We start from the raw sequence: 24,566 nt of genomic DNA, 5'->3' as shown, positions 1-24,566 counted from the left end.
TTAATTTCTCTTTCTGTTTTTTCATTGTTAGTATATAGAAATGCAAGTGACTTCTGTGTATTGATTTTGTATCCTGAAACTTTGCTAAATTCACTGGTTATCTCTAGTAATTTTCTGATACTATCTTTAGGGTTTTCTATGTACAGTATCATATCATCTGCAAACAGTGAAAACTTTACTTCTTTTCCATTCTGGATTCCTTTTCTTTCTTTTTCTTCTCCAATTGCTATAGCTAGGATTTCTAGAACTATGTTGAATAATAGTAGTGAAAGTGGGAACGTTTTTCTTTTTCCTCTTCTTAGGGGGAATACTTTCAGTTTTTCAACTGAAAATTGAGAATAATGTTTGCTGTAAGCTTATCATATATGGCTGTTACTATGTTGACATAGGTTCCTTCTATGCCCATTTTTTCAAGAATTTTAATCATAAATGGGTGCTCAATTCTGTCAAAGCCTTTTTCTGCATCTATTGAGATTATCATGTGGTTTTTATCTTTCAGTTTGTTTAAATGGTGTATCACATTGATTGATTTGTGTATATTGAAGAATCCTTGCATCCCTGAAATAAACCCAATTCGATCATGGTGTATGAGCTTTATGATGTGTTGCTGAATTATGTTTGCTAAAGTTTTGTTGGGGATTTTTGGCAGCTATGTTCATCAGTGAAACTGGCCTGTAGTTTTCTTTTTTGTGTGTGTTGCCCTTGGTTTTGGTATCAGGGTGATGGTGGCCTCATAGAATTAGTTTGGAAGTGTTCCTTCCTCTGCAATTTTTTGAAAGAGTTTTAGAAGGATGGACATTAGCTCTTCTCTAAGTGTTTGATAGGATTCTCCTGTGAAGCCATCTGGTCCTGGACTTCTTATGTGTGTGAAATTTTTGATCACAGCTTCAAATTCAGTGCTTGTAATTTGGTTGTTCATAATTTCCATTTCTTCCTTGTTCAGTCATGCAAGATTGAGCTTTTCTAAGAATTTGTCCATTTCCTCCAGGTTATCCATTTTATTGCCATATAGTTGTTCACAATAGTCTCTTATAATGTTTTGTATTTCTGCATCATCTGTTGTAACCTCTCCTTTTCCATTTCTAATTTTGTTGATTTGATCCTTCTCTTTTTCTTGATGAGTCTGGCTAATGGTTTGCCAATTTTATCTTCTCAAAGAACCAACTTTTAGTTTTATTAATCTTTAGTATTGTTTCTTTCATTTCTTTTTCACTTATTTCTGCTCAGATCTTTATGATTTATTTCCTTCTACTAACTTTGGGGGTTTTTTGTTCTTCTTTTTCCAGTTAGGTGTAAAGTTATGTTATCTATTTGATATTTTTCTTGTTTCTTGAGGTAGGAATGTATTTCTATAAGCTTCCCTCTTAGGACTGCTTTTGTTGCATCCCATAGGTTTTGAGCTCTCATGCTTTCATTGTCATTTGTTCCTAGAAAATTTTTAATTTCCCTTTTGATTTCTTCACTAACCTGTTTGTTATTTAGAAATGTGTTGTTTAATCTCCATGTGTTTGAGTTACTTACAGGTTTTTTTTTTTTCTTGTAATTGGTATCTAGTCTCATAGCATTGTGGTTAGAGAAGATGCTTGATACGATTTCAACTTTCTGAAATTTACTGAGCTTTGATTTGTTACTCATGGTGTGGTCTATCCTGGAGAATGTCCCATGTGCACTTGAGAAAAAGTTGTATTCTGCATTTGTATGGAATGTCCTGAAGACATCAATAAGATCCATCTCAGCTTATGCATCATTTAAGACTTGTGGTTCCTTATTAATTTTCTGTTTTGATGATCTGTCCATTGGTATGAATGGGGTTTTAAAGCCTCCTACTATTATTGTGTTACTGTCAATTTCTCCTTTTATATCTGCTAGTGATTCTCTTATGTATTGAGGTGCTCCTGTGTTTAGTGCATACATATTTACAATTGTAATGTCTTCCTCTTGGATCAATCCTTTGATCATTATGTAATATCCTTCCTTATCTCCTGTAAACTTCTTCATTTTAAGGTCTTTTTTGTCTGATATGAGGATTTCTGTTCCAGCTTTCTTTTGCTTCCCATTGGCATGGAATATATTTTCCATCCTCTCACTTTCAGTCTATATGTGTCTTTAGGTCTGAAGTGGGTTTCTTGTAGGCAGCAAATATATGGGTCTTGTTTTTGTATCCATTCAGCCAAAAGTCTGTGACTTTTGATTGGAGCATGTAATCCATTTACATTTAAAGTAATTATTGATATATATGTTCCTATTGCCATTTTCTTAATTGATTGGGATTGATTTTGCAAATTTTTTTCTTCTCTTGTATTTCTTGACTACATAATCCCGTCAACATTTTTTAAAGCATTTGTTGTAATCCCTTTAACATTTGTTGGTCACCTTGAATTCACTTAACTTTTGCTTGTCTGAAAAGCTTTTTATTTCTCCATCAATTTTGAATGAGATTAAAAGGGGCATCCTTGGTGGAGTCCTACTCTGTAGTTCAGTGCCTAAGGCATTTGATGGGCCAGCCTCTCTATTGTTCAGCTGCCAATGCTGGAGTGTGGGGAGAGAGAGGCTATGGTGATGGCTCCACCCCCAACAAGTGACTCAGCAGTATTGCCTTGATTCTATGGCTTCCTGGCTCTCCTCCACAGGCATTTTCCACCCTATCTCCTCCTTCACATCCCATCAATCCATCTCTCCACAGTCAACATCAGCCCTCACCCTGGGATTGCTCCACAATCCCTAACCTCTAGCTCCTAGCTGCTGTGCCTTCCAGAGGACTCGTGTCCCTGTCTAGGGTATGTATGGCTGCAGCAAGGAGTGTCTGATTTTAATTCCATTTAGGTTGCCACAGATCAGCTGTTTCACTCTCAGCCTTAAATGTTTCTCCTCTGACGCAGAAAATTGCCCCTATGTGGGGATCAGATTCCTGCTTCAGTCCTCCCCACCTGCCGAGGGTAGGTCCAGTCTTACTAACACTCTTGCTTTCCCCCCAGTTCCTTCATTCTACCGAGTTTTGCATGATTGTATATATTCTTTTCTGCTGCTCAGGTACTCCTGTCCATTCTCAGCTGGTGTTCTGCATGCACTTCTGTGTCTGAGGTGTATTTGTGATGTATCCATGGAGAGATAAATCCACGTCCACCTACTCCTCTACCATCTTGTTCCCCGAATATTGAGGTTTAAACTAACTTTTCCACTCTTTTCTTTCACCTTCATCAAGATTTTGTTCCTTTTTGCTTTCTGCCATAAGGGAGATGCCGTCTGCATATCTGGGGTTATTGATATTTTCCCCAGTTATCTTGATTCCTGCTTGAGCTTCACATGATGGACTCTGCATATAAATTAAATAAGCAGTGTGACAGTTTACAGCCTTGACATACTCCACTCCCAACTTTAGATCAGTCCATTGTTCCATGTCTGGTTCCAGCTGTTGCTTCTTGACCTGCATGCAAGTTTCTAAGAGGCAGGAAAGGTGGTCTTCCCTTTCTTTTGGTGGTTTTCCCTTTCTGGTATTCCCATCTTTTGAAGAATTTCCCATCATTTGTTTTGATCCACACAGTCAAAGGCTTTAGCTTAGTCAATATAGCAGAAATTGATGTTTTTATGGAATTTTCTTGGTTTTCCTCTGATCTAATGGATGTTGGCAATTTGATCTCTGCTTCCTCTGCCTTTTCTAAATCCAACTTGTACATGTGAAAGTTCTTGGTTCATGTACTTCTGAAGCTTATCTAGAAGGATTTTGAGCATTACCTTGCTAGAATGCATAATGAACACAGTTAAAAAGTGTAATTTGTACATTCTTTGGTGTTGCCTTTCTTTAGGATTGGAATGAAAACTGACCTTTTCCAGGTCTTTGGCACAATAAACTCAGGCAAGAATAAAGGCAGCTTGATCTGTTGTAGGGTGGCTGAGGAATGCATATTTTTAGAGTGATAGATAAAACATTATGCAGAAATCTTAAAGTTAAGCAGTAAGGGGTAAGGTTGAAATTGGCCACAGGGAACCAGTGTAGCAGCAGTTGGATTGCAGTATATATTTTGATTCTGTGGCTTTCAGCCTTTGGTCAAATTAGTCTATTATTTATTAACCTGCTAATACTTTTCTAGACAGAGGAGCCTAGTGAACTATAGTCCATGGGGTCACAAAGAGTTGGACACGACTTAGCAACCAAACAACAACAGACACTTCTCTTGGCAAGTACATTTGATAAGACTATGTGGGTTTGAAGTTCACCTACAAGAGGTGAAAGTGTAGTCACCCACATATTCTGGGTTAAAAGAGTTTTTCTTGACTAAATTAAGTTTCAGTTCTGAATAATCTCATCTTTATAAGCCCTTTCTTATCTGGCACTTTTCTCTGTAGATACTATTTCCTTTAGTCCCTCTGTCTCTTACTGACTCAGTTAAAGCTTTTTTTTTTTTTTACTTTCAAGTGAGTAGTTTATTGTATTCAGATCATTTTGCTGTGTGAAATGATTGTTGGACTTTTTTAAAGTGATGGGTACATTGCTTATTTTAAAAAAAATAATAAAGAACAGGAAGCATCTGATGCCCTTGCACTTTCTTATCTGCTTCTTTGTAAATTTAAAGTACAGAAATATGCCCTGCATACCAACTTTGCCCACTCAGAACTATTAAGTGATGAAATGCTTGGCAAAGGGGGGGCATGGGCTACATTGTTCTCAGTGCAGTCAACAAGAAATCAGAGGCCTCATGACATTCCATTCAGTTCTCTTCTGTTCATACTGCCTATGTACAAGCAAGCCCACAGATTGGTGGACTTGGGAATTCAGTGGGGTCAGTTTAGACTGGTCAAGGGAAAAGAGGCTATACTACCTGGGAAATCAAATACACTAAATGAGGCTATTTGGAAGAGAACATAAGATATCTCAGGCTTGTTGTCTTTCTATTCTGTATCACAAAGTTTAGAAGGAACTCTCCCATATGTGTCAGTCTTATTTCCCCAGCAAGATTGTGAATTCTAATATGTACTGCATGTAGTGAGAAAGAACAGGGCTTTGCAGCCAGATAGCTTTAGAATTGTAATTTGGTACAGGCAATTAATAGACCATTCTTCTCAGGAAGGTCTGTTAACCTTTCTAAATCTCAGTTTCCATTGTTGTAAAATAAGGATAATCATAATAACCTTTCAGAATTGTCAGGATTTCAAGAGCTATGCATACATAGCCTCACAAAGAATTTGATACTCAGCAAACACTCAACAAGCCTTAGTCTTCCTTTCTCCTTAAAGGTCTTTATCTGATACAAAACTTAACTCAATAATAACATACAGTAAGGCTTGGGAATTTTGTTTTCAGATTATCTTGGGAGGTCATTCCCAACACATTTTTGTGTAACCTTCTGTTAGAGTTTAAGTAGGGACGACTCTGGGCAGAATTCTAAGGCACACAAAGAAACTTCACTGTTTCCTTACCTACTTATCTCCAGGCAGTCCCTCCTTCCACTCCAAACATGCACACTTCCTGCCCATTCTAAATCAGTAATGATAGAGTTTCAGGCATCAGAAGACTGAATTGAATTGAATCAAATTGAATTGAATTGGTGCTCCTTATTTCACAACTTCCTGGATCTACACATAGAGCAGTGTCTGAAGGAATTGGAGAGAGACCACAGTTCCTTCTGACTCTGGGGGGGAGGGGTGGAAAACTGCAGATAAGAAAGGGCTGGATAGATGAGATTATTCAGAACTGATCAAGAAAAGTCTTCTTAACCCAGAAAATTAGGCATGAGTGCACTTTCTTTACTGTGACCACCTTAAGACATAGTAATTCCTATTTTTGAGAAAGTACCTTTAAATATCTACCTTTTCCTTTTTTCACACAAGGCTCCAATTCTGAAATTCAGTTCAGTTCAGTTTAGTCGCTCAGTCGTGTCCGACTTTTTGCGACTCCATAAATTGCAACATGTCAGGCCTCCCTGTCCATCACCAACTCCCGGAATTTACTCAAACTCATGCCCATCGAGTCGGTGATGCCATCCAGCCATCTCATCCTCTGTCGTCCCCTTCTCCTCCTGCCCCCAATCCCTCCCGGCATCAGGGTCTTTTCCAATGAGTCAACTCTTCGCATCAGGTGGCCAAAGTACTGGAGTTTCAGCTTCAGCATCAGTCCTTCCAATGAACACCCAGGACTGATCTTTAGGATAGACTGGTTGGATCTCCTAAATTACTTGGACCTTAACATCTCTTTAGACATAATGTGGTAGAAGTGCAACTAAAAGAGAAAATAGTAACAGTATTTTGGGATGGCAGGCAGCAGTAAAATAGCAAACCTTGCACTGTGCTCTTATGCTGCCACATCGTAGAATATCTCTCAGGATAACTCCAGAGAGCTAGGGGTAGAGATGGGAGATCAACACGGAAATTCTTGATAGTCTTAACCTAGATTTGTTGCAGACTTGTTGGTAAAGAGATATGAATTACAAGTTTTTCATGGCTGATTGTGACCAAAGCATTTTTTAAAGCATTACAAAACAGGCAAGCTGAAAACAAATGTCTCTTGCTGTGGTTGTACCATTAGATTAAGCAGTAAGAAGCTAGTGGCTTAAGGACTCATTACAGCATTCTCTTAAAAATGCATGCAGATCTCTTTGGTTACCAAATGACTACACAGTGGCAATGCTGCTGTGGTCTATAGTCAAACAGACTGGGGATTCAGATTTAATTTTCCTTTTGGGTATATTTGGTAAGTAGAATAGTAAAAGATTAAAAAAGAACAACAACAACTTTAAATTCTATTTGTTCATGCTTCCTTCACCCCACACCTAAATGCTTATTAGGCACTGGCTAAGCGGAGAAGGCAATGGCATCCCACTCCAGTACTCTTGCCTGGAAAGTCCGATGGATGGAGGAGCCTGGTAGGCTGCAGTCCATGGGGTCGTGAAGAGTCAGACATGACTAAGCGACTGACTTCACTTTCACTTTTCACTTTTATGCACTGGAGAAGGAAATGGCAACCCACTCCAGTGTTCTTGCCTGGAGAATCCCAGGGATGGGGTCACACAGAGTCAGACACGACTGAAGTGACTTAGCAGTAGCAAGCAAAGATAAGCTTATTATTTCTCTAACAAATTAAAGCAGCTTCTCTTATGGCAGATTCAAAACAAATAGAACCAATTGGAGGAAGTCTATATATCTGAATTTGCTTTTGCATAAGTTGACTGGGTCAAAACTTTTAACTTGTATAAAAAGTCAAAATGCATACCTACACAAGTGTTTATTCATTAAGAATTTAGTCATTGAAATTGTGAGCATCCATTTAGAAAGTTTACAGGTTTATTTTATAATACTGTACCTTCATTGTTCTAGTGCAATATGCTATAATAGTTGTGAGCTCATTTTTCACAGTTGGTTGTTTATATTAAGCTTTACTAAATGCTGCGATTCATGGGGTCGCAAAGAGTCGGACACGACTGAGCGACTGAACTGAACTGAGCTGAACTGAAATACATCAAGCTTTCAGTAAGCATGAGTCTGCATTCAGTATAGATGGATATATATGTAGCATTTGTGAAGTCATTATTAAGCTTAATCTAAGTGGCATCATTCATAGCAATAAACACTTGCTTTCTCTTCTAAGTTCCTTCCACTCATTTGCTTTGTGATTCATTTGACTCCTCTCACCTAAACACCTTGTGTGGTTGTTTAAGTTTCATACTTAAATACCATTGTGGTAATTAAAATTTTTTAACATATTTATGCCTAATCCTTCCCATTAGATTGTAATTTTAGGAGGGAATCTGCTATGTTTCTTTAGACATTTGAGAGAAACTCATACGTTTCTTACACACTTAAAAGGCACCCAAGAAATATTGTTGAATAGCTATGAAATACAGTGTCAGACAATCATTTTATTTTATTTTTTTTCCTTTATTTATTTATTTTTTCAGTGGGTTTTGTCATACATTGATATGAATCAGCCATAGAGTTACACATATTCCCCATCCCGATCCCCCCTCCCACCTCCCTCTCCACCCGATTCCTCTGGGTCTTCCCAGTGCACCAGGCCCGAGCATTGTCTCATGCATCCCGCCTGGACTGATGATCTGTTTCACCATAGATAATATACATGTTGTTCTTTCGAAACATCCCACCCTCACCTTCTCCCACAGAGTTCAAAAGTCTGTTCTGTACTTCTGTGTCTCTTTTTCTGTTTTGCATATAGGGTTGTCATTACCATCTTTCTAAATTCCATATATATGTGTTAGTATGCTGTAATGTTCTTTATCTTTCTGGCTTACTTCACTCTGTATAATGGGCTCCAGTTTCATCCATCTCATTAGAACTGGTTCAAATGAATTCTTTTTAAGGGCTGAGTAATATTCCATGGTGTATATGTACCACAGCTTCCTTATCCATTCATCTGCTGATGGGATCGTGGTTGCTTCCATGTCCTGGCTATTATAAACAGTGCTGCGATGAACATTGGGGTGCACGTGTCTCTTTCAGATCTGGTTTCTTCAGTGTATATGCCCAGAAGTGGGATTGCTGGGTCATATGGCAGTTCTATTTCCAGTTTTTTAAGAAATCTCCACACTGTTTTCCATAGCGGCTGTACTAGTTTGCATTCCCACCAACAGTGTAAGAGGGTTCCCTTTTCTCCACACCCTCTCCAGCATTTATTGCTTGTAGACTTTTGAATAGCAGCCATCCTGACTGGCGTGTAATGGTACCTCATTGTGGTTTTGATTTGCATTTCTCTAATAATGAGTGATGTTGAGCATCTTTTCATGTGTTTGTTAGCCATCTGTATGTCTTCTTTGGAGAAATGTCTGTTTAGTTCTTTGGCCCATTTTTTTATTGGGTCATTAATTTTTCTGGAATTGAGCTGCAGGAGTTGCTTGTATATTTTTGAGATTAATCCTTTGTCTGTTTCTTCATTTGCTATTATTTTCTCCCAATCTGAGGGCTGTCTTTTCACCTTACTTATAGTTTCCTTTGTAGTGCAAAAGCTTTTAAGTTTCATTAGGTCCCATTTGTTTAGTTTTGCTTTTATTTCCAATATTCTGGGAGGTGGGTCATAGAGGATCTTGCTGTGATTTATGTCGGAGAGTGTTTTGCCTATGTTCTCCTCTAGGAGTTTTATAGTTTCTGGTCTTACATTTAGATCTTTAATCCATTTTGAGTTTATTTTTGTGTATGGTGTTAGAAAGTGTTCTAGTTTCATTCTTTTACAAGTGGTTGACCAGCTTTCCCAGCACCACTTGTTAAAGAGGTTGTCTTTTTTCCATTGTATATCCTTGCCTCCTTTGTCAAAGATAAGGTGTCCATAGGTTCGTGGATTTATCTCTGGGCTTTCTTTAAATTTTGGTCCGTCACAGTTGGAACCTCTGTCTATCTTCACTTTAAAGTGTCAGCTGAGAAAATGTCAGGTTACTTATAAAACAAGACAAAATTTCATCTTGATTAAATGCTTTATTGCAGGTCAGCACTGTCATGAAAATTACTCTTGTTTTCCCATGAGAAGCGTGATTATTGAAGCTTTGTTCTTCCTTTGGAATTTTTTTCTTTTCTTTTTTTTTTTTTTACATACAAGAATTCAACAATTTTATATGTACAACTAGATGAATTTTGACAAATCCAAATCCATTTATGCAATGATGATAATAATCATGGCATAAAAACATTTCCATTAATCAAAAGATCCTTCATGACTCTTTTTTTAAAATAGATTAATTTACTTTAATTTTTATTTTTTATTTTTTTTTCCATTTATTTTTATTCGTTGGAGGCGAATTATTTACAATATTGTAGTGGTTTTTACCATACATTGACATGAATCAGCCATGGATTTATATGTGTTCCCCATCCCAATCCCCTCTCCATCCCATCCCTCTGGGTCTTCCCAGTGCACCAGCCCTGAGCACCCATCTCATGCATCCAACCTGGGCTGGTGATCTGTTTCACCCTTGATAGTATACTTGTTTCCATGCTGTTCTCTTAGGTTGCTTCCACATCCTGGCTATTATAAACAGTGTTGCGATGAACATTGGGGTACACGTGTCTATTTCAGATCTGGTTTCCTTGGTATGTATGCCCAGGAGTGGGATTGCTGGGTCATATGGCAGTTCTATTTCCAGTGTTTTAAGGAATCTCCACACTGTTTTCCATAGTGGCTGTACTAGTTTGCATTCCCACCAACAGTGTAAGAGGGTTCCCTTTTCTCCACACCCTCTCCAGCATTTATTGCTTGTAGACTTTTGGATAGCAGCCATCCTGACTGGCGCGTAACGACATGTCATTGTGGTTTTGATTTGCATTTCTCTGATAATGAGTGATGTTGAGCATCTTTGCATGTGTTTGTTAGCCATCTGTATGATCTGTATGTCTTCTTTGGAGAAATGTCTGTTTAGTTCTTTGGCCTATTTTTTGATTGGGTCATTAATTTTTCTGGAATTGAGATGCAGGAGTTGCTTGTATATTTTTGAAATTAATCCTTTGTCTGTTTCTTCATATGCTATTATTTTCTCCCATTCTGAAGGCTGTCTTAAAAATATGGAACACTTCATGAATTTGCATGTCATCCTTGCACAGGGGCCATGCTAATCTTCTCTGTATCATTCCAATTTTAGTATATGTGCTGCCGAAGTGAGCACCTTCCTTTGGAATTTGAACATTCACTCTGACACCTTCTAAAGCAGAAACCTTATCAGTTAACCTCTTAAAAAAAAAAAAAAACAAAACTTGACCTTTGGCTGACAGACAGGAAACTTACTGAGGCTAACTGGAGACAGATTTTTTCGTGTAGGCAGCAGTTTTTTTAGCAGCCCTGCTCTGTTGTCTTTGGTGGGATGGATACCCTGAATCTCAAACCCTGACAGGTGGAAATTCTTTGGGTGGAAGTGGGGGGTGTGGTTTGCTCTTTGAAAAAGATTGATTTAAATTCCTGAACAGTGCCACTGTCTACTTGCAAATACATTTGTGTGTTGAAAAGGATATCAGTAACCTTTTAACTCCAAAGTATTTTTTCCTGTAGGAAATTTAAATTTTATTCCTTAGGGAAACTTTGTGATACCCATTCCTAATTGTTCTGAACAATTGTTCCTAATTGTTCTAGCAATGCATGGTTTTCAGTCACATCTGTCCAAATCCACTTTTGGGGGATATATTGTATCAAGCATGCACCTATAGGTACTAATTGTTTAGATATTAATCATCCCTTGTAGGAAGTAAAATTGATATTTGAAAATGGACTTACAGATATATAAGAAACAATTTTTTACATTTCCTGAAGATTCAAAGCTGGACAAATGTTCATATTTGCTAGGGCAGAATCTACTTTAAAAATATTATAGCCCATTCTCTTCGGCCCTATAAAGTTGTAGAATACTCTAGGGGGCATGTGTATTTATTTGTCAGGCAGTTTCAGAAGATGGAAGAAATACTTGTGGTCCAGAGCTAATGGTTAGGGAGTAAGGACATCACTGAAGATATACAGTAATTACCACTGATACCAGGCCTGGCTACCACCTTAGCTCAGGACATAGAGAACAGTGTTCCCAACATATTAAGCATTCAATAATGTGAGAAAGGCCCAGAGAGTCATTTATCTTAAGGGTTCTCTGCTTTTTGTCTCACATAAGCATGACAGATGACAGTCATCGAGGGCCATGTATAATTCTTAGCATGTTAGCTATAACAGTAACTCTTAATTCACTAAAAATATCTGTTGGAATGCCAAATGCCTTGAAGTATACCATATTTATAGGATATCTGTATATCTACTTAAATTTGTAAATATGCAAATGATGAACAAATTGTTTGACACACTCCATGCAATCTGAACACCCCCTGTAGCATCATGGAAATTAAAACGCACTAATTTAATTGAGCCTTCTACCACTCCTGTTACTGATTCTTACATGGATTATCCTCAAAATTCAATGGAAACAGTGACAGACTTTATTTTCTTGGGCTCCAAAATCACTGCAGACAGTGACTGCAGCCATGAAATTAAAATATGTTTGCTCCTTGAAAGGAAAGCTATGACAAATGTAGACAGTGTATTAAAAAGCAGACATCACTTTGCTGACAAAGGTACATATATTCAAAGTTATGGTTTTCCCATTAGTCATGTATGGATGTGAGAAATAGACCATAAAGAAGGCTGAACACAGAAGAATTGATGCTTTTGAACTGTGGTGTTGGAGAAGACTCTTGAGATTCCTTTGGACTGCAAGGAGATCAAACCAGTCAATCCTAAAGGGAATCAGTTCCGAATATTCATTGGAAGGACTGATGCTGAAGCTCCAGTACTTCGGCCACCTATTGTGAAGAGCTGACTCATTGAAAAAGACCCTGATGCTGGGAAAGATTGAAGGCAGGAGAAGAAGGGGACAACAGAGAACAAGATGATTGGATGGCATAACCGACTCAATGGACATGAATTTGAGCAGGCTCCAGGAGATGGTGAGGGATGGGGAAGCCTGGAGTGCTGAAGTCCATGGGGTCGCAAAGAGTCAGACACGACTGAGTGACTGAACGAGAACAATCCTCAAAATTCAAAAGGTGGTGTGTTTAGTTGCTCAGTTATGTCCGACTCTTTTCAATCCCAAGGATTGTAGCCCACCAGGCTCCTCTGTCCATGGGATTTCTCCACAAGACTACTGGAGTGGGTAGCCATTCCCTTCTCCAGGATATCTTCCTGATCCAGGGTGTGGTATTGTTACATTTATAAATTAAAGTTTGATTTTATAAGTTAATAAGGAAATATGATTCCTATTAGAAAAACTGGCTACAAATTTTGCTGATTTCAAGTGATTTTTAATGGAGGACATTCTGTGCTCTGATCTAAATATCTTGTAGTGATTTCAGTTCCTTTTGGGAGAAGTTGAGAATTTTTTTTTCCTGGAGTTGTGTGATGAGAGATAAAATTACCTGTAGTCACAAACAAGTTAGAACAAAAATATGACTCTGTTTATGCATGTATGTATGTGTGTGTGGGGATATAAATCTAAAGAGGGCTTGACTATATGAACTTTTTTTATTTTGCATTTTGATTTCCATTAAAAAGACTTTTTCTTTTGATTTTGTATTTTTGATGCTTCTGCTCCGTGAGTCTTTTTAGTGTAGTTCCATGAAGAAATATTTATTGATTGTGCTCTGCAGCTCAGAAATGTTTACTAAGTTTTAAATTTGGGTCAATTACTATAGATGTGTGAATCAAGGTTCTAAAAGAAATGCATATCAGGGAAGAAACCCAAAAATATTAATTTTATTATTTTGAAGCCTTCTAGGAACGATTAGGAGACAAAATAAGTGTATTATCTCCAAGATTCCTTAGTGTTACATGTTAAGGGCTAATGAATGGTATGGTTATATTTCAAACTTATTATAAAAGCAGGCTTAGCTCTTCTTACATCTTCCTCAGTTTCTATTCTAAATGATGAAAATTGAGGCATAGAGGTTTAAAACATTCTCAAGGTAAGATTCATTTCTGTTAGCTGTGTGGTGCTTATTAAGACAGGAATTAGACTCAGGTCATTTGGGATGACTTTCAACAAGGGCTAAAATTAAGAGAGGTTTGTAGATACTTTTCAGTTAATTGCCCTTTTTATTATTGATATGCATCAGCTAGCTTTTCTTCTATATGATTAGATGTAATTCCAGAGGAAAAATAAAAGTCCGGTTGATAAAAGGATCTGTGAACTGAAAGCTCTTCAGTCCTCTTATGAGACATCATTGAGAACACACTAATAAAGAGGGAAAAACCACATATATTTTGGAAAGCCACAAATCTTGATCCATGTATGAATTCATTTCTACTAGTTCATTAACACACTTTTATTGAATTTGAAAAATAAAAACAACAAAAGCTGTTTGTTCAACAACATGATTTCTTGTCCTTTGGGTCCTAGATTAAGAAAAAACAGCAAGATGTTCTTGGTTTCTTAGAAGCTAACAAAATAGGATTTGAAGAAAAAGATATTGCAGCCAATGAAGAGAATCGGAAGTGGATGAGAGAAAATGTACCTGAAAACAATCGACCAGCCACAGGATATCCCCTGCCACCTCAGATTTTCAATGAAAGCCAGTACCGTGGAGTAAGGAACCAATTAAAATTCTTATTTTTTTTCAAATGGATTGCCTCAAACCCATTCTCTTTCTTTTACTCCCACTCCAAATCTCCATACAGTCATTCATCCTGCTTATCCTTTGCATCCATCCTAGACATCTGGGGTGTTTTACCTTCTCAGTTCAGTTCAGTTCAGTCACTCAGTCATGTCCAACTCTTTGCGGCCCCAAGAACTGCAGCATGCCAGGCCTCCCTGTCCATTGCCAACTCCCAGAGTTTACTCAAACTCATGTCCCTTGAGTCGGTGATGCCATCCAGCCATCTCATCCTCTGTCGGCCCCCTCTCTTCCTGCCTTCAATCTTTCCCAGCATCAGGGTCTTTTCAAATGAGTCAGTTCTTCACATCAGGTGGCCAAAGTATTGGAGTTTCAGCTTCAGCATTCGTCCTTCCAATGAATGTTCAGGACTGATTTGCTTTAGGATGGACTGGTTGGATCTCCTTGCTGTCCAAGGGACTCTCAAGAGTCTTCTCCAGTACCACAGTTCAAAAACATCAATTCTTCGGTGCTCACCTTTCATTATAGTCCACCTTTCACATCCATACATAACGACTGGAAAAACTATAGCTTTGACTAGACAGACCTTTGTTGGCAAAGTAATGTCTCTGCTTTTTAATATGTTGTCTAGGTTGCTTGTAGCTTTTCTTCCAAGGAGCAAGTGTCTTTTAATTTCATGGCTGCAGTAACCATCTGCAGTGATTTTGGAGCCCCCTTCCCAAAAAAGAAATAAAGTCTGTCACTGTTTCCACTGTTTCCCCATCTATTTGCCATGAAGTGATGGGACTGGATGCTATGATCTTAGTTTTGTGAATGTGGAGTTTTAAGCCAACACTTTCACTCTCCTCTTTCACTTTCATCAAGAGGCTCTTTAGTTATTCTTTGCTTTCTGCCATAAGGGTGGTGTCATCTGTATAGCTGAGGTTATTGGTATTTCTCCTGGCAATCTTGATTCCAGCTTGTGCTTCATCCAGCCCAGCGTTTCTCATGATGTACTCTGCATGTAAGTTAAATAAGCAGGGTGACAATATATAGCCTTGACGTACTCCTTTCCCTATTTTGCCTTCTACTTGGAGGCAAATGGATGAGTCATTCACCAAAAAGTTATTGGTGAATATGTAAGTACAGACTAGAGTATTTTATTGTTTTAGTATGTTCATGAAGAAGCTGCTGAAAAGAGGTGAGCTGTTTTACTTATTTAGTTTGAAATTAATTTAAAAAGAGGAATACCTTATTTTCTGCTTAAAAGTAGTAAAGCTTTTATTTTGGTATCATTAATGAATTTTCTTTAAATTTTTGACTTATGTATGGATTAGGGAAACAAAAGTAATTTTTACTTTGTGATTGGTGTTTTCAAGTATGCCATCTTGGTTGTTGATGGCAAGTCAACAAGGAAAGCTGTGACCAACCTAGACAGCATATTAAAAAGCAGAGATATTACTTTGTCAACAAAGGTCCGTCTAGTCAAGGCTATGGTTTTTCCAGTAGTCATGTATGGATGTGAGATTTGGACTATAAGGAAAGCTGAGTGCTGAAGAATTGATGCTTTTGAGCTGTGGTGTTAGAGAAGACTCTTGAGAGTCCCTTGGACTGCAAGGAGAATCCAACCAGTCCATCCTAAAGAAGATCAGTCCTGGGTGTTCATTGGTAGGACTGATGTTGAAGTTGAAACTCTGATGCTTTAGCCACTTGATGTAAAGAGCTAACTCATTTGAAAAGACCCTGATGCTGGGAAAGATTGAGGGCATGAGGAGAAGGGGACGACAGAGGATGAGTTAGTTGGATGGCATCACTGACTCGATGGACATGGGTTTGGGTGGACTCTGGGAGTTGGTGATGGACAGGGAGGCCTGGAGTGCTGTGGTTCATGGGATCGCAAAGAGTTGGATACAACTGAGTGACTGAACTGGACTGAACTGCCCTTTCAGTCTTATTTCATGAAAATCTCATACCCTTCCTCCAAACACAACACAGATTTACTATTCTTATGGTCATGGGCATGCCTAGCTAATATCTGGTCTTCCATTGGTTCTGAAGACATCTCTACTTTTAAATTATTTTAATTTTTTATTATTTTATTTATTTTATAATTATTTATTTTTATTTTTATCTGCATTAATAATGCAGGAGAAATAATGGTGAACTGGAACAACAGTTTCAAATCAAAATTAAGCAACCTCTTACTGGCATAGAGTTGGCTACTTTGGGCTGTGAAGAAAGCTATTTCCCCTGAGGCAGATTTAAGTTCTATGCAGTATGAAGTAAGAGACCAATTTCTGTATCTCACAGAACAGTATATCTTTTAACCCACATTAACTGGGGTCCAATGAGCCTTGCCTGTTTACTGCTCTTTATAGAATTCTAGCATTATGGAAGTTAACTGACCTGTCTGCCCCCAATGATGTTGAGCAGTCAGATCATTTTGAATTAATTTCCCCTTTTCTTTCCAACCAACGAAGGTTGCATATTGCTAATTCTTCTTGCCTTCTTTTTATCAAGGATTATGATGCCTTCTTTGAAGCCAGAGAAAATAATGCAGTGTATGCCTTTTTAGGCTTGACAGCCCCACCTGGTTCAAAGGTATGATTCATTTTTCCTTTTCTTTGTAGGCCACTTTATTGCTTTTTTTAAAAATAAAATCAGTAAAATTTCCTTTATTAAGTATACAGATTAAGCCAGAGGCTTACAGCATAGGTAAAAGGAAATGTCCCTGCTCTGCATGCACTTAATCCCTAGTATGGTAAACAGATGTGCATAATCAAGTATATTATGTATGTGGATAAGAGGTAGGCAGAGTGACTTCCCTGTCAAACTGCCCAAAACAGCAGATTTCTCACTGACCCATTCACAAACAAGTGGTTAGCAACTTTAAAGAATCCATTATTCCAGTTGTCATGTAAGGGTCTACATGGACAGAAATCATCTTAGTTCATAATAATCTTCTTGGTGATATCTATTGTTTTCGTGTGGAAGCAACTGCCATAGTCACCTATTCAAATTAACTAAGAGCATCTGAGTCTCAAAACTGGTCACTAAATTGCTGGCTGAATTTGGAAATTTTCCCTTGCCAATGAAAAAATTTTTTGAGTGGCAGAGTTCCCAGAGGAGACCATATAAAGAAAAACATCAATAATTAAATTGCAAATTTGAAGAAAAGTCTCAAAGCTATGGACTTTAAATATGCCTTTGCCTTTTACCACATTTCTTCTCGACAAAGGCTAGTTTAATCAAAATGTGTGTCCCCTGCTGGCATTTTACATTTTGCTCTTAGAAGTTAATTGTATGTTAAACAGATTCTTCAAACTCCAGCTCCTTCTCCAATTTTGAGTCTGTATTATTGTCTATGTTTTCACTAGAGACCATTTACAGGCATTTTTGAGTCACTGTGAAATTCTGTTTTCTTGCCAAACTTTCTTTTACCATGGATAAAATGTATTATTTTAGGCTTTATATAATTCAAATTGTAGGAAATCTTAGGTAAGGAATTTTCCTTTAAACAAGTTGTGTGCATAAGTTGCTTCAGTCATGTCCAGCTCTTTTGTGACCCTATGGACTGTAGGCTGCCAGACTCCTCTGTTCATGGGATTCTCCAGGCAGGAATACTGGAGTGGGTAGCCATGCTGTCCTCCAAGGGATCTTCTCAATCCAGGGATCAAACCGGCATCTCTTACATCTCCTGCCTTGGCAGGAGGGTTCTTTACTACTAGCGCCACCTTGGGAAGCCCTTAAAGAAGTTAGTAAAACCCAAATTGTCACTAATTTCAGGGCATATATTAGAGAAAGTATGAAAGGAAGGATCATCTATTTTTTATGACTGATGACTTTCAGTGAAAAGTGGAAGTTATTCATTCATTTATTCATTCAGTAAATATTTACTGAGTGTCAAATATTGACTTGATATTGATGGTAGGGCAAATACAGAGAATATGGCATAATCTCTATCTTCAAAGTGTTTATAACCTAGTGAGGGACATGTATGCAAGTAATTATACAATGAATATGCCTACAAATAATTATGATATACTGTGGTAAATTCTATATGATTGGTATAAATAAAGTTTAGTAGGCACCCAGAAGAAATAATCATAAATTGCTACGAAGGACTTTGGGGAAGATTTCACAGAGGAATTGACATTTGAGCTACTAGGGATTCCAAAATACTGAAGTAACACTAAGCGTCTTTCACAGAGGTTGCAGCAGGAACCACTGCGTTTGGATATAGCTGCACCTGATGGTATATCTGGGAAGCAGTAGTGCAGTGTAGCATGAACCTAGAATAGGACATATTAAATAAAAGAAGATGCATTAGGAAGTGAGATTGGCTAGGTAGGTTGGGGCCAGATTATGAATGCTGTGCTATGAATGTATGTGTACATGAATGCTATACTTTCAACTTCATCTTCTAGGCATGTAAAAGCCGTGGTGTGGAATGAGGGAAGGCAATGAGGTGATTATATCTGTATTTTAAGATGTGATTTGATCTTTGTGTTAAGAAAATAAATTTAGCAGATTTATCTGTGGATTGTGAAACATTGAATAAATGAAATATTAAGAGTTGGGCTGATCCATTAGAGGGCACCTTAAAAGTCCAGAAGAGATGACCTAAAGTGGGACAGCAGCTATAGAAAGGAAAAGATGGATTTAAGAGGCACAGAAAAATCACTTGTGATAGAATTTGGCAGTTTACTAGATTCTTGTGTATGAAAAGAGTTGGAAAGGATTGAAGCAATCTCTAAGGCTTCTAACCTGGGTGATTGGGAAATAAAGAAAAAGTCATGGAGGAAACAGAAAAGTGAGTAGTCCAAGGGAGGGGTTAGCCTTGGAAAGGAGAGAGTATGCAGTTTTCTTTTGAGACTGGAAAGAATGAGGGGAGAAAGATGAAAATCGAAATTTTAATGTGCATGGGAGTTTAGGAAAGTTCATATTTGAAAATGTTGTATCTTTAGTATGAGGTAGGAACAAAAATCATCTGCTAGGAAGGATGGGAAATTCAATGAGAATTGAAAGTATTCACTTGTTGAAAATAATAATAATAAGCCAAAGAATAGGCTAAGATCATTGATGGAATGATGGCTTAGCAAGATGAAAGGCCCAGTTGAAGTTAGAGTTGATGAGCCCATTATGAAGCCAGTCAATTTATTTATAGTGATTTTTTCATCCTTGTTTAACCCTAGAAGTAGGAATAGAGTAAATGAACAGCAGATATTATCAAGGATTGAACTATAGGGAGCTGATAGATTGGGATAACAAAAAGACATCCAGAATTGACAGTGGGGTTGAGGGTAGATTGGTAATAGGAAGATTCTGAATGTTAGTATTTAATAGGTTTTTCTCAAGATTAAAAGTGATAAATTTTATATCAGAAGAGTTTCCCCCTTTAATTTAACAAGACAATAAGTCTTCCAGAAAGAACTGGCTGAAAAGAAAGTATACAAAATAAAGAGATACAGCTAAGTAACCTGCATTGGAAAAATGCAGTCATAATAAAAGAAACGTGATAAAAGTAGATACAGTATTCATCTGTGAAGTTAACAAATATAAAACAGTGATAATGCTCAATGCTGAGAAGGGTGCATTGAAACATATTCTCTCATATATTACTGATGCTGGTATAAATTGGTACTACTGCTTGAAAACCAAAATGGCAAATATATATTAGGGATCTAAAAAATGTTTACAATTCTTCATCCAGTAATTTTACTGGGTATTAAAGCCTATTGAAATAATTTTATACACAGAAAAGGCTTGTTGAATAAAAAAATAAAAATTTTATTTATATCTTAAGAAATTTGTAAACAAGTTAAATGTCTAAAAATAGGATCAACAAAAATGGTTTATCCACTTAATGAACTCATGCTCTCATTAAAAAATGATAGTTTGTGAAAAGATACATTATAATGAGCTACAGAATTGCTTTTATTGCATAACAAACATTCTAATTACATTTAAAATCTATTTATAGGGCAAAAGAGACTAGAATCATAACTAATAATATACCTATTTTTCCCTTTATTTTCCAAATAATTAAAATACATTCTCTTTACATTTAAAAATTATTGAAAGCCAGTGCACTGGAAAACTTGTGATTTAAAAGTACCCAATATAATTGAAAAAAAAAATAATAAAAGTACCCAATAGCAAATAGTCCCATAAAGCAAGGAATCCCATTTAATAAAATATTTTTTTTATTCTTTTCAATATTGGATGCATTTAAACATAGTATATAAAGATATTTACTATTTACTTTTTTTGCTATTTACTGTTTTATTAATACAAAAAATAATTTCTTAGCATTAGCATTTCTTACATTTCAGTAGAGTTGATAGTTTTGATATGAAATAAAATAATTGATATATTTTTACTAAAATATAAAAATCCAGTGATGTGGAAAAGCCATGTTCACTAACACGTTGAAGGAACAAAGCACGCTGGTTAAAGAAGTATTCTCATTGACTTTGAACCACCTGGCTCTAGGGAAAGGCCATGAAAATCTGCCTCTACTGTGGGATTTGAAACATTCCCATTTCTACTAAATCCATTCCATTTTACTGCATCTCCAAGGGAAACTGTATGTTAACAACACTTAGTTGTGGTGTTGGTCTTAGTTACTTTCCACTTAATCCAGAAAGTGGAAAGAAGAAAGGTAGGAAAAAAATACGGATACCTGCAATGAACCAAGCACTGAGCTATACATTTCACATTTATCTCATTTTATCTTTATTCCAGCCTTAAGAGATAGGTATCCTCAATGCCATTTTACAGAGGAGGAAACTGATACTCAGATAATTTAAGTAATTTGACCAAGACTACATAATAATTCAGTAGCAGATATGGAATTTGAACCCAGGATTATATGACTCAAAACCAATGCATTTATAGAATGATGTTTATAGTGGGAGTAGGTAAAGAACACATCATATTCCTACTTCTAAAGCTCTCTGGTTGATTAAATAACTAGTGATTCTATAAATACTAGCCACTTACTTTTACATAATAATAAAGCTTTTAGCACAATTTACATATTGTATGAATAAAATATATTTTTAAAAGTAAATAATTTAAATATATAGTATATTTTATATTTAAATATAAGTATAATATATTTAATATACTATACTTACAGGTATATATTTAAGTATATATAATATACTACATATATTTAAGTATATATAATATACTTATGAGTAAATATAAGTATAGTATATTTAAATGTAGTATATTAAATAGTATGTGCTCTTAAAGACAAATTATAAAGAATTTTTAATTGCCTTTTGTTTTTGATTTTTGTGCAAGTAATTTATTCCATTAAAAAGGATAACTGAAAGCTACACAGTTTGTGACAGATCAGTAAAGATTGATAAGTGTGACTTTAGGGAACTAGGCTGTCTCCAAAATACTAGTTACTCAGGTATTAGGTGCTCGTAAGAAGAAGGACATTACATTAGTCACATATTCATGTTTTTATACCACTGCTTCCCCATCTATATATGCTAGGCCATTGAAGGTTTTTGGTATAAAATTAATTGTGCTGTGTGAGGAAATATTTAGAATCTTCTTCAATAAAATGAAACAAAATACATACTGTGGGTCTAAGACAGACTCATTTTGACAGCCAAACACTACTTTCGAAATTTCATAAGAGCTTAGGGACTGTATGTATGTATGTATGTATGTATGTGTGTATATATATGTGTATATATATATGTGTATTTTTTTTTTTTGTTACTAAGGGTTTTGGAAGGTGAGTCAATAGTGTATTACATCTGTTTTGTTAAGCATGTATTAAGAATGAATTACACTGTCTTCTGGTTTCCTTCTATCAGTTTTGCTTCTTTTTTTGCAGGGGAGGTAAAAATGTAGCACCTTTTACTTTTCCTTTCTTTCAGTGTTAGCATCAGAGGCCTATTTTGGAATATTCAGTTGCTTTCACTCCTCCTGATATTGTCAAGAGAGGTGTTTAGGTGCTGATTTTCTAGTATATATGATTTCTACAACTCAAATCTGAGGTTTCTTTCACCAAATTCACTCATGCCACCCATCTTTATTTCCATATATTTTTCCTTGAATTGTATTTTGTGTTGAGTACTATCTTAAGTGCCAGAGCACACCTATAGGTCAGAATTCCTATGGTAGAAATACTCACTGTTCACAGGAACTGCTAAGAAATTTAAAAACAGCATTTTAGCAAATAACACATTTTCTAAGTAACTTAACCTTAAACAAAACTCAGCAGACTGGAAACTGTAGATGATAATGTTTTTAAACACTCAATTTTTGTGAAAAATCACTCAAAAAGTAAATTAGCTACTTTTAAATAAAATGTCAACTATAATTGACACAAGTGTAAATCACTCACTTTTATGGAATTGTAGACAGTTCTCTATTACATCTGTTTCTAGACAGAAGTTTCTATATTATAGTTTTTCTATTAAGAATTTTTAAGCCATCTTTTTCTGGGGGCTATTTTTCTGATTTTGAATAGTCTTAGTAATTTGAGATAATATAGTTTACTCAAAATACACATGTATGTATGTTTTATGATATTTCAATCTGTTCTTTTTCTTTTTTTTTTTTTTCATTTCAGGAAGCAGAAGCTCAGGCAAAGCAGCAAGCATGAATCTTAAATATTCTGCCTTAAGCATCCTGAAAAAGGAGTCTCCATTGCTTTTTATAAAATAGCAAAATTATCATGGCTTCAAAAGAAATAGGCTTAATGTTGAAAAACTAGATTAGTTGGTACTTTCACATGCAAACAGTCAAAATGAATTCATAATTAAAATGTTAGCAATGTGATGAGGAATATAGGAAATGAACATAAAATTTTAAGTAGGTGCCATGGAATACTATTGTCCGCTAAGGCATTTTATGTACTTCAGTGATTTTAAAAAGCAAGCACCTGTTCCCTTTTTCGGTATTATTATTGCAGTTTAATTATATCTGTATCTCTACATTGAGTAATTTTAAAAGGCGAGTGAGAATTTGTCTCTTGTTCCCAAATTGCCTCATTAATTTTAGTAAGCAAAAGTCTGTACCTTTTTAGTGTGAATTATTGTGACTAAAAAGTAGTTGCAGATAATGTTTATGATATGTCATACATTGTAATTTCCTGTGGTATTTATAACATTCCCATTCCTTTGTAGTTAAAAATTTAAAAAATAATTATATGTACTGAATCACAGGTCTTCTAGGCTTCTAAATGTAGCCTTTCATTGCATATTTCAGTGACCAGAACAGATGACCTCCCACAAAAAAATGATGTATTCAGTTGAAAATTTCTTGCTTAACTAAACACTTTTCATGCAATCATGTTGCTAAGCTGCTTGCCCTGGAGAAATATGTATATGTATGTTATGGAAGTGGGATGGCAAATAAGTTTAAAATGGCATCTTTTCACAAAGAACTCAGACCTTTAATTAACTTTTAAAATAGATTGGAAATAAGTTTCCCCTTTTAAAACAACTTATGATCATGAATGCCACTATTTCTGATGTATTTTACATTTTTGTTTCAGCTTATTGTATGAGTGCATTAATCTAAGCAGAGAGAATCTTTTCTCTGCCTCTATTCCCATGAATACCGTAAGTATCAGACAAAAGGATCAATTTTTTAAAATATTAATTTTGAAAACTTCTTAGAAGACAAGAAACATTATGGCCTACATCAGCCAGAAGACATGTATATTGTACTTTAGTTCCACACTACTATTGTACTTTGGTTCCACATTACTGAAAGCAAACACATTTTACTTTAAATTACTTTATCATATCATTTGATGTATGCAAGTCTGTGCTCTTTGCCAAAATCAACATATAATGAAGACATGGCTTTGTTTACTGAAATTCAAACTTGCTGCAATGTTTTAAAATAAACTCAGTACTTTCAAAAACATAATTTTTGTGTTCATATAGTTTCTAAATAGTGTAATAGTAATTTTAGATGGGTAATACACTTTTTAGGTAGTGGGAAAGGAGAAAAGAGACGATAACAAAAAGAAAACACTTTGAATAAACTTTCTAAATTTCTTATTTAGGATTCTGAATTTTGCAGTATACACTGGAGTCAAAGCATTATTTTGTGTACAAAAATATGCTATGGAGAGGTCTAGAGTAAACAGAGTATTTTGTAATAAATTCTGGAAAATGCTAAAACATTTTTTCATCAATATTTTCTCCTGAGATTTATTAAATGCAGATGATGATACTTGCAGTATTTTGTGGGTATTTTTGCTTTTCCTTTAGTTTCAAATAATCAATACTGTCAAAAACAGATATTCTTTAAAAATAGATGACAGTTTTGAGATGTTTATATCTACTAGACTATACCTTAAAATTAACATATATGTATATGTAAAGTAAAATGTTGAATTGAGTCTTCATAAATTGAAGTCTTTCTTTTTGTCAGCTGAGTACTATATGTCCTATAGATATAAAAAAAGCAGGTGAAATTCTGAATATTAGGAAGTGCCTTCAAGGCCATGCTGATTTTGGTCACTGCCC

At 35.9% G+C, this 24,566-nt stretch overlaps 1 protein-coding gene and 1 non-coding gene across 3 annotated transcripts in view; one reads left to right on the top strand and one right to left on the bottom strand.

The window, feature by feature from the left end:
* Window positions 1–23,961, top strand: part of SH3BGRL (SH3 domain binding glutamate rich protein like) — a 111,883-nt gene extending 87,922 nt beyond the window's left edge. For both annotated transcript variants that reach the window (XM_043896058.1, XM_043896059.1), the window contains exons 2-4: window positions 13,857–14,042; window positions 16,570–16,650; window positions 22,655–23,961. In XM_043896058.1, coding sequence (XP_043751993.1) covers window positions 13,857–14,042; window positions 16,570–16,650; window positions 22,655–22,687 — 300 coding nt within the window. In that variant the 3' untranslated portion in view covers window positions 22,688–23,961. The remainder of the gene's footprint in view (window positions 1–13,856; window positions 14,043–16,569; window positions 16,651–22,654) is intronic.
* Window positions 10,489–10,595, bottom strand: LOC122690968. The gene has a single exon (XR_006340220.1). It is a non-coding gene; the product is annotated as a U6 spliceosomal RNA (small nuclear RNA).
* Window positions 23,962–24,566: the final 605 nt, after the last annotated feature.

Source organism: Cervus elaphus, chromosome X, assembly GCF_910594005.1.
Source record: "Cervus elaphus chromosome X, mCerEla1.1, whole genome shotgun sequence".
NCBI lineage: Eukaryota > Metazoa > Chordata > Mammalia > Artiodactyla > Cervidae > Cervus > Cervus elaphus.
Note: the sequence above shows the minus strand (reverse complement) of the source record. Positions and strands in the feature narration are given on the sequence as shown.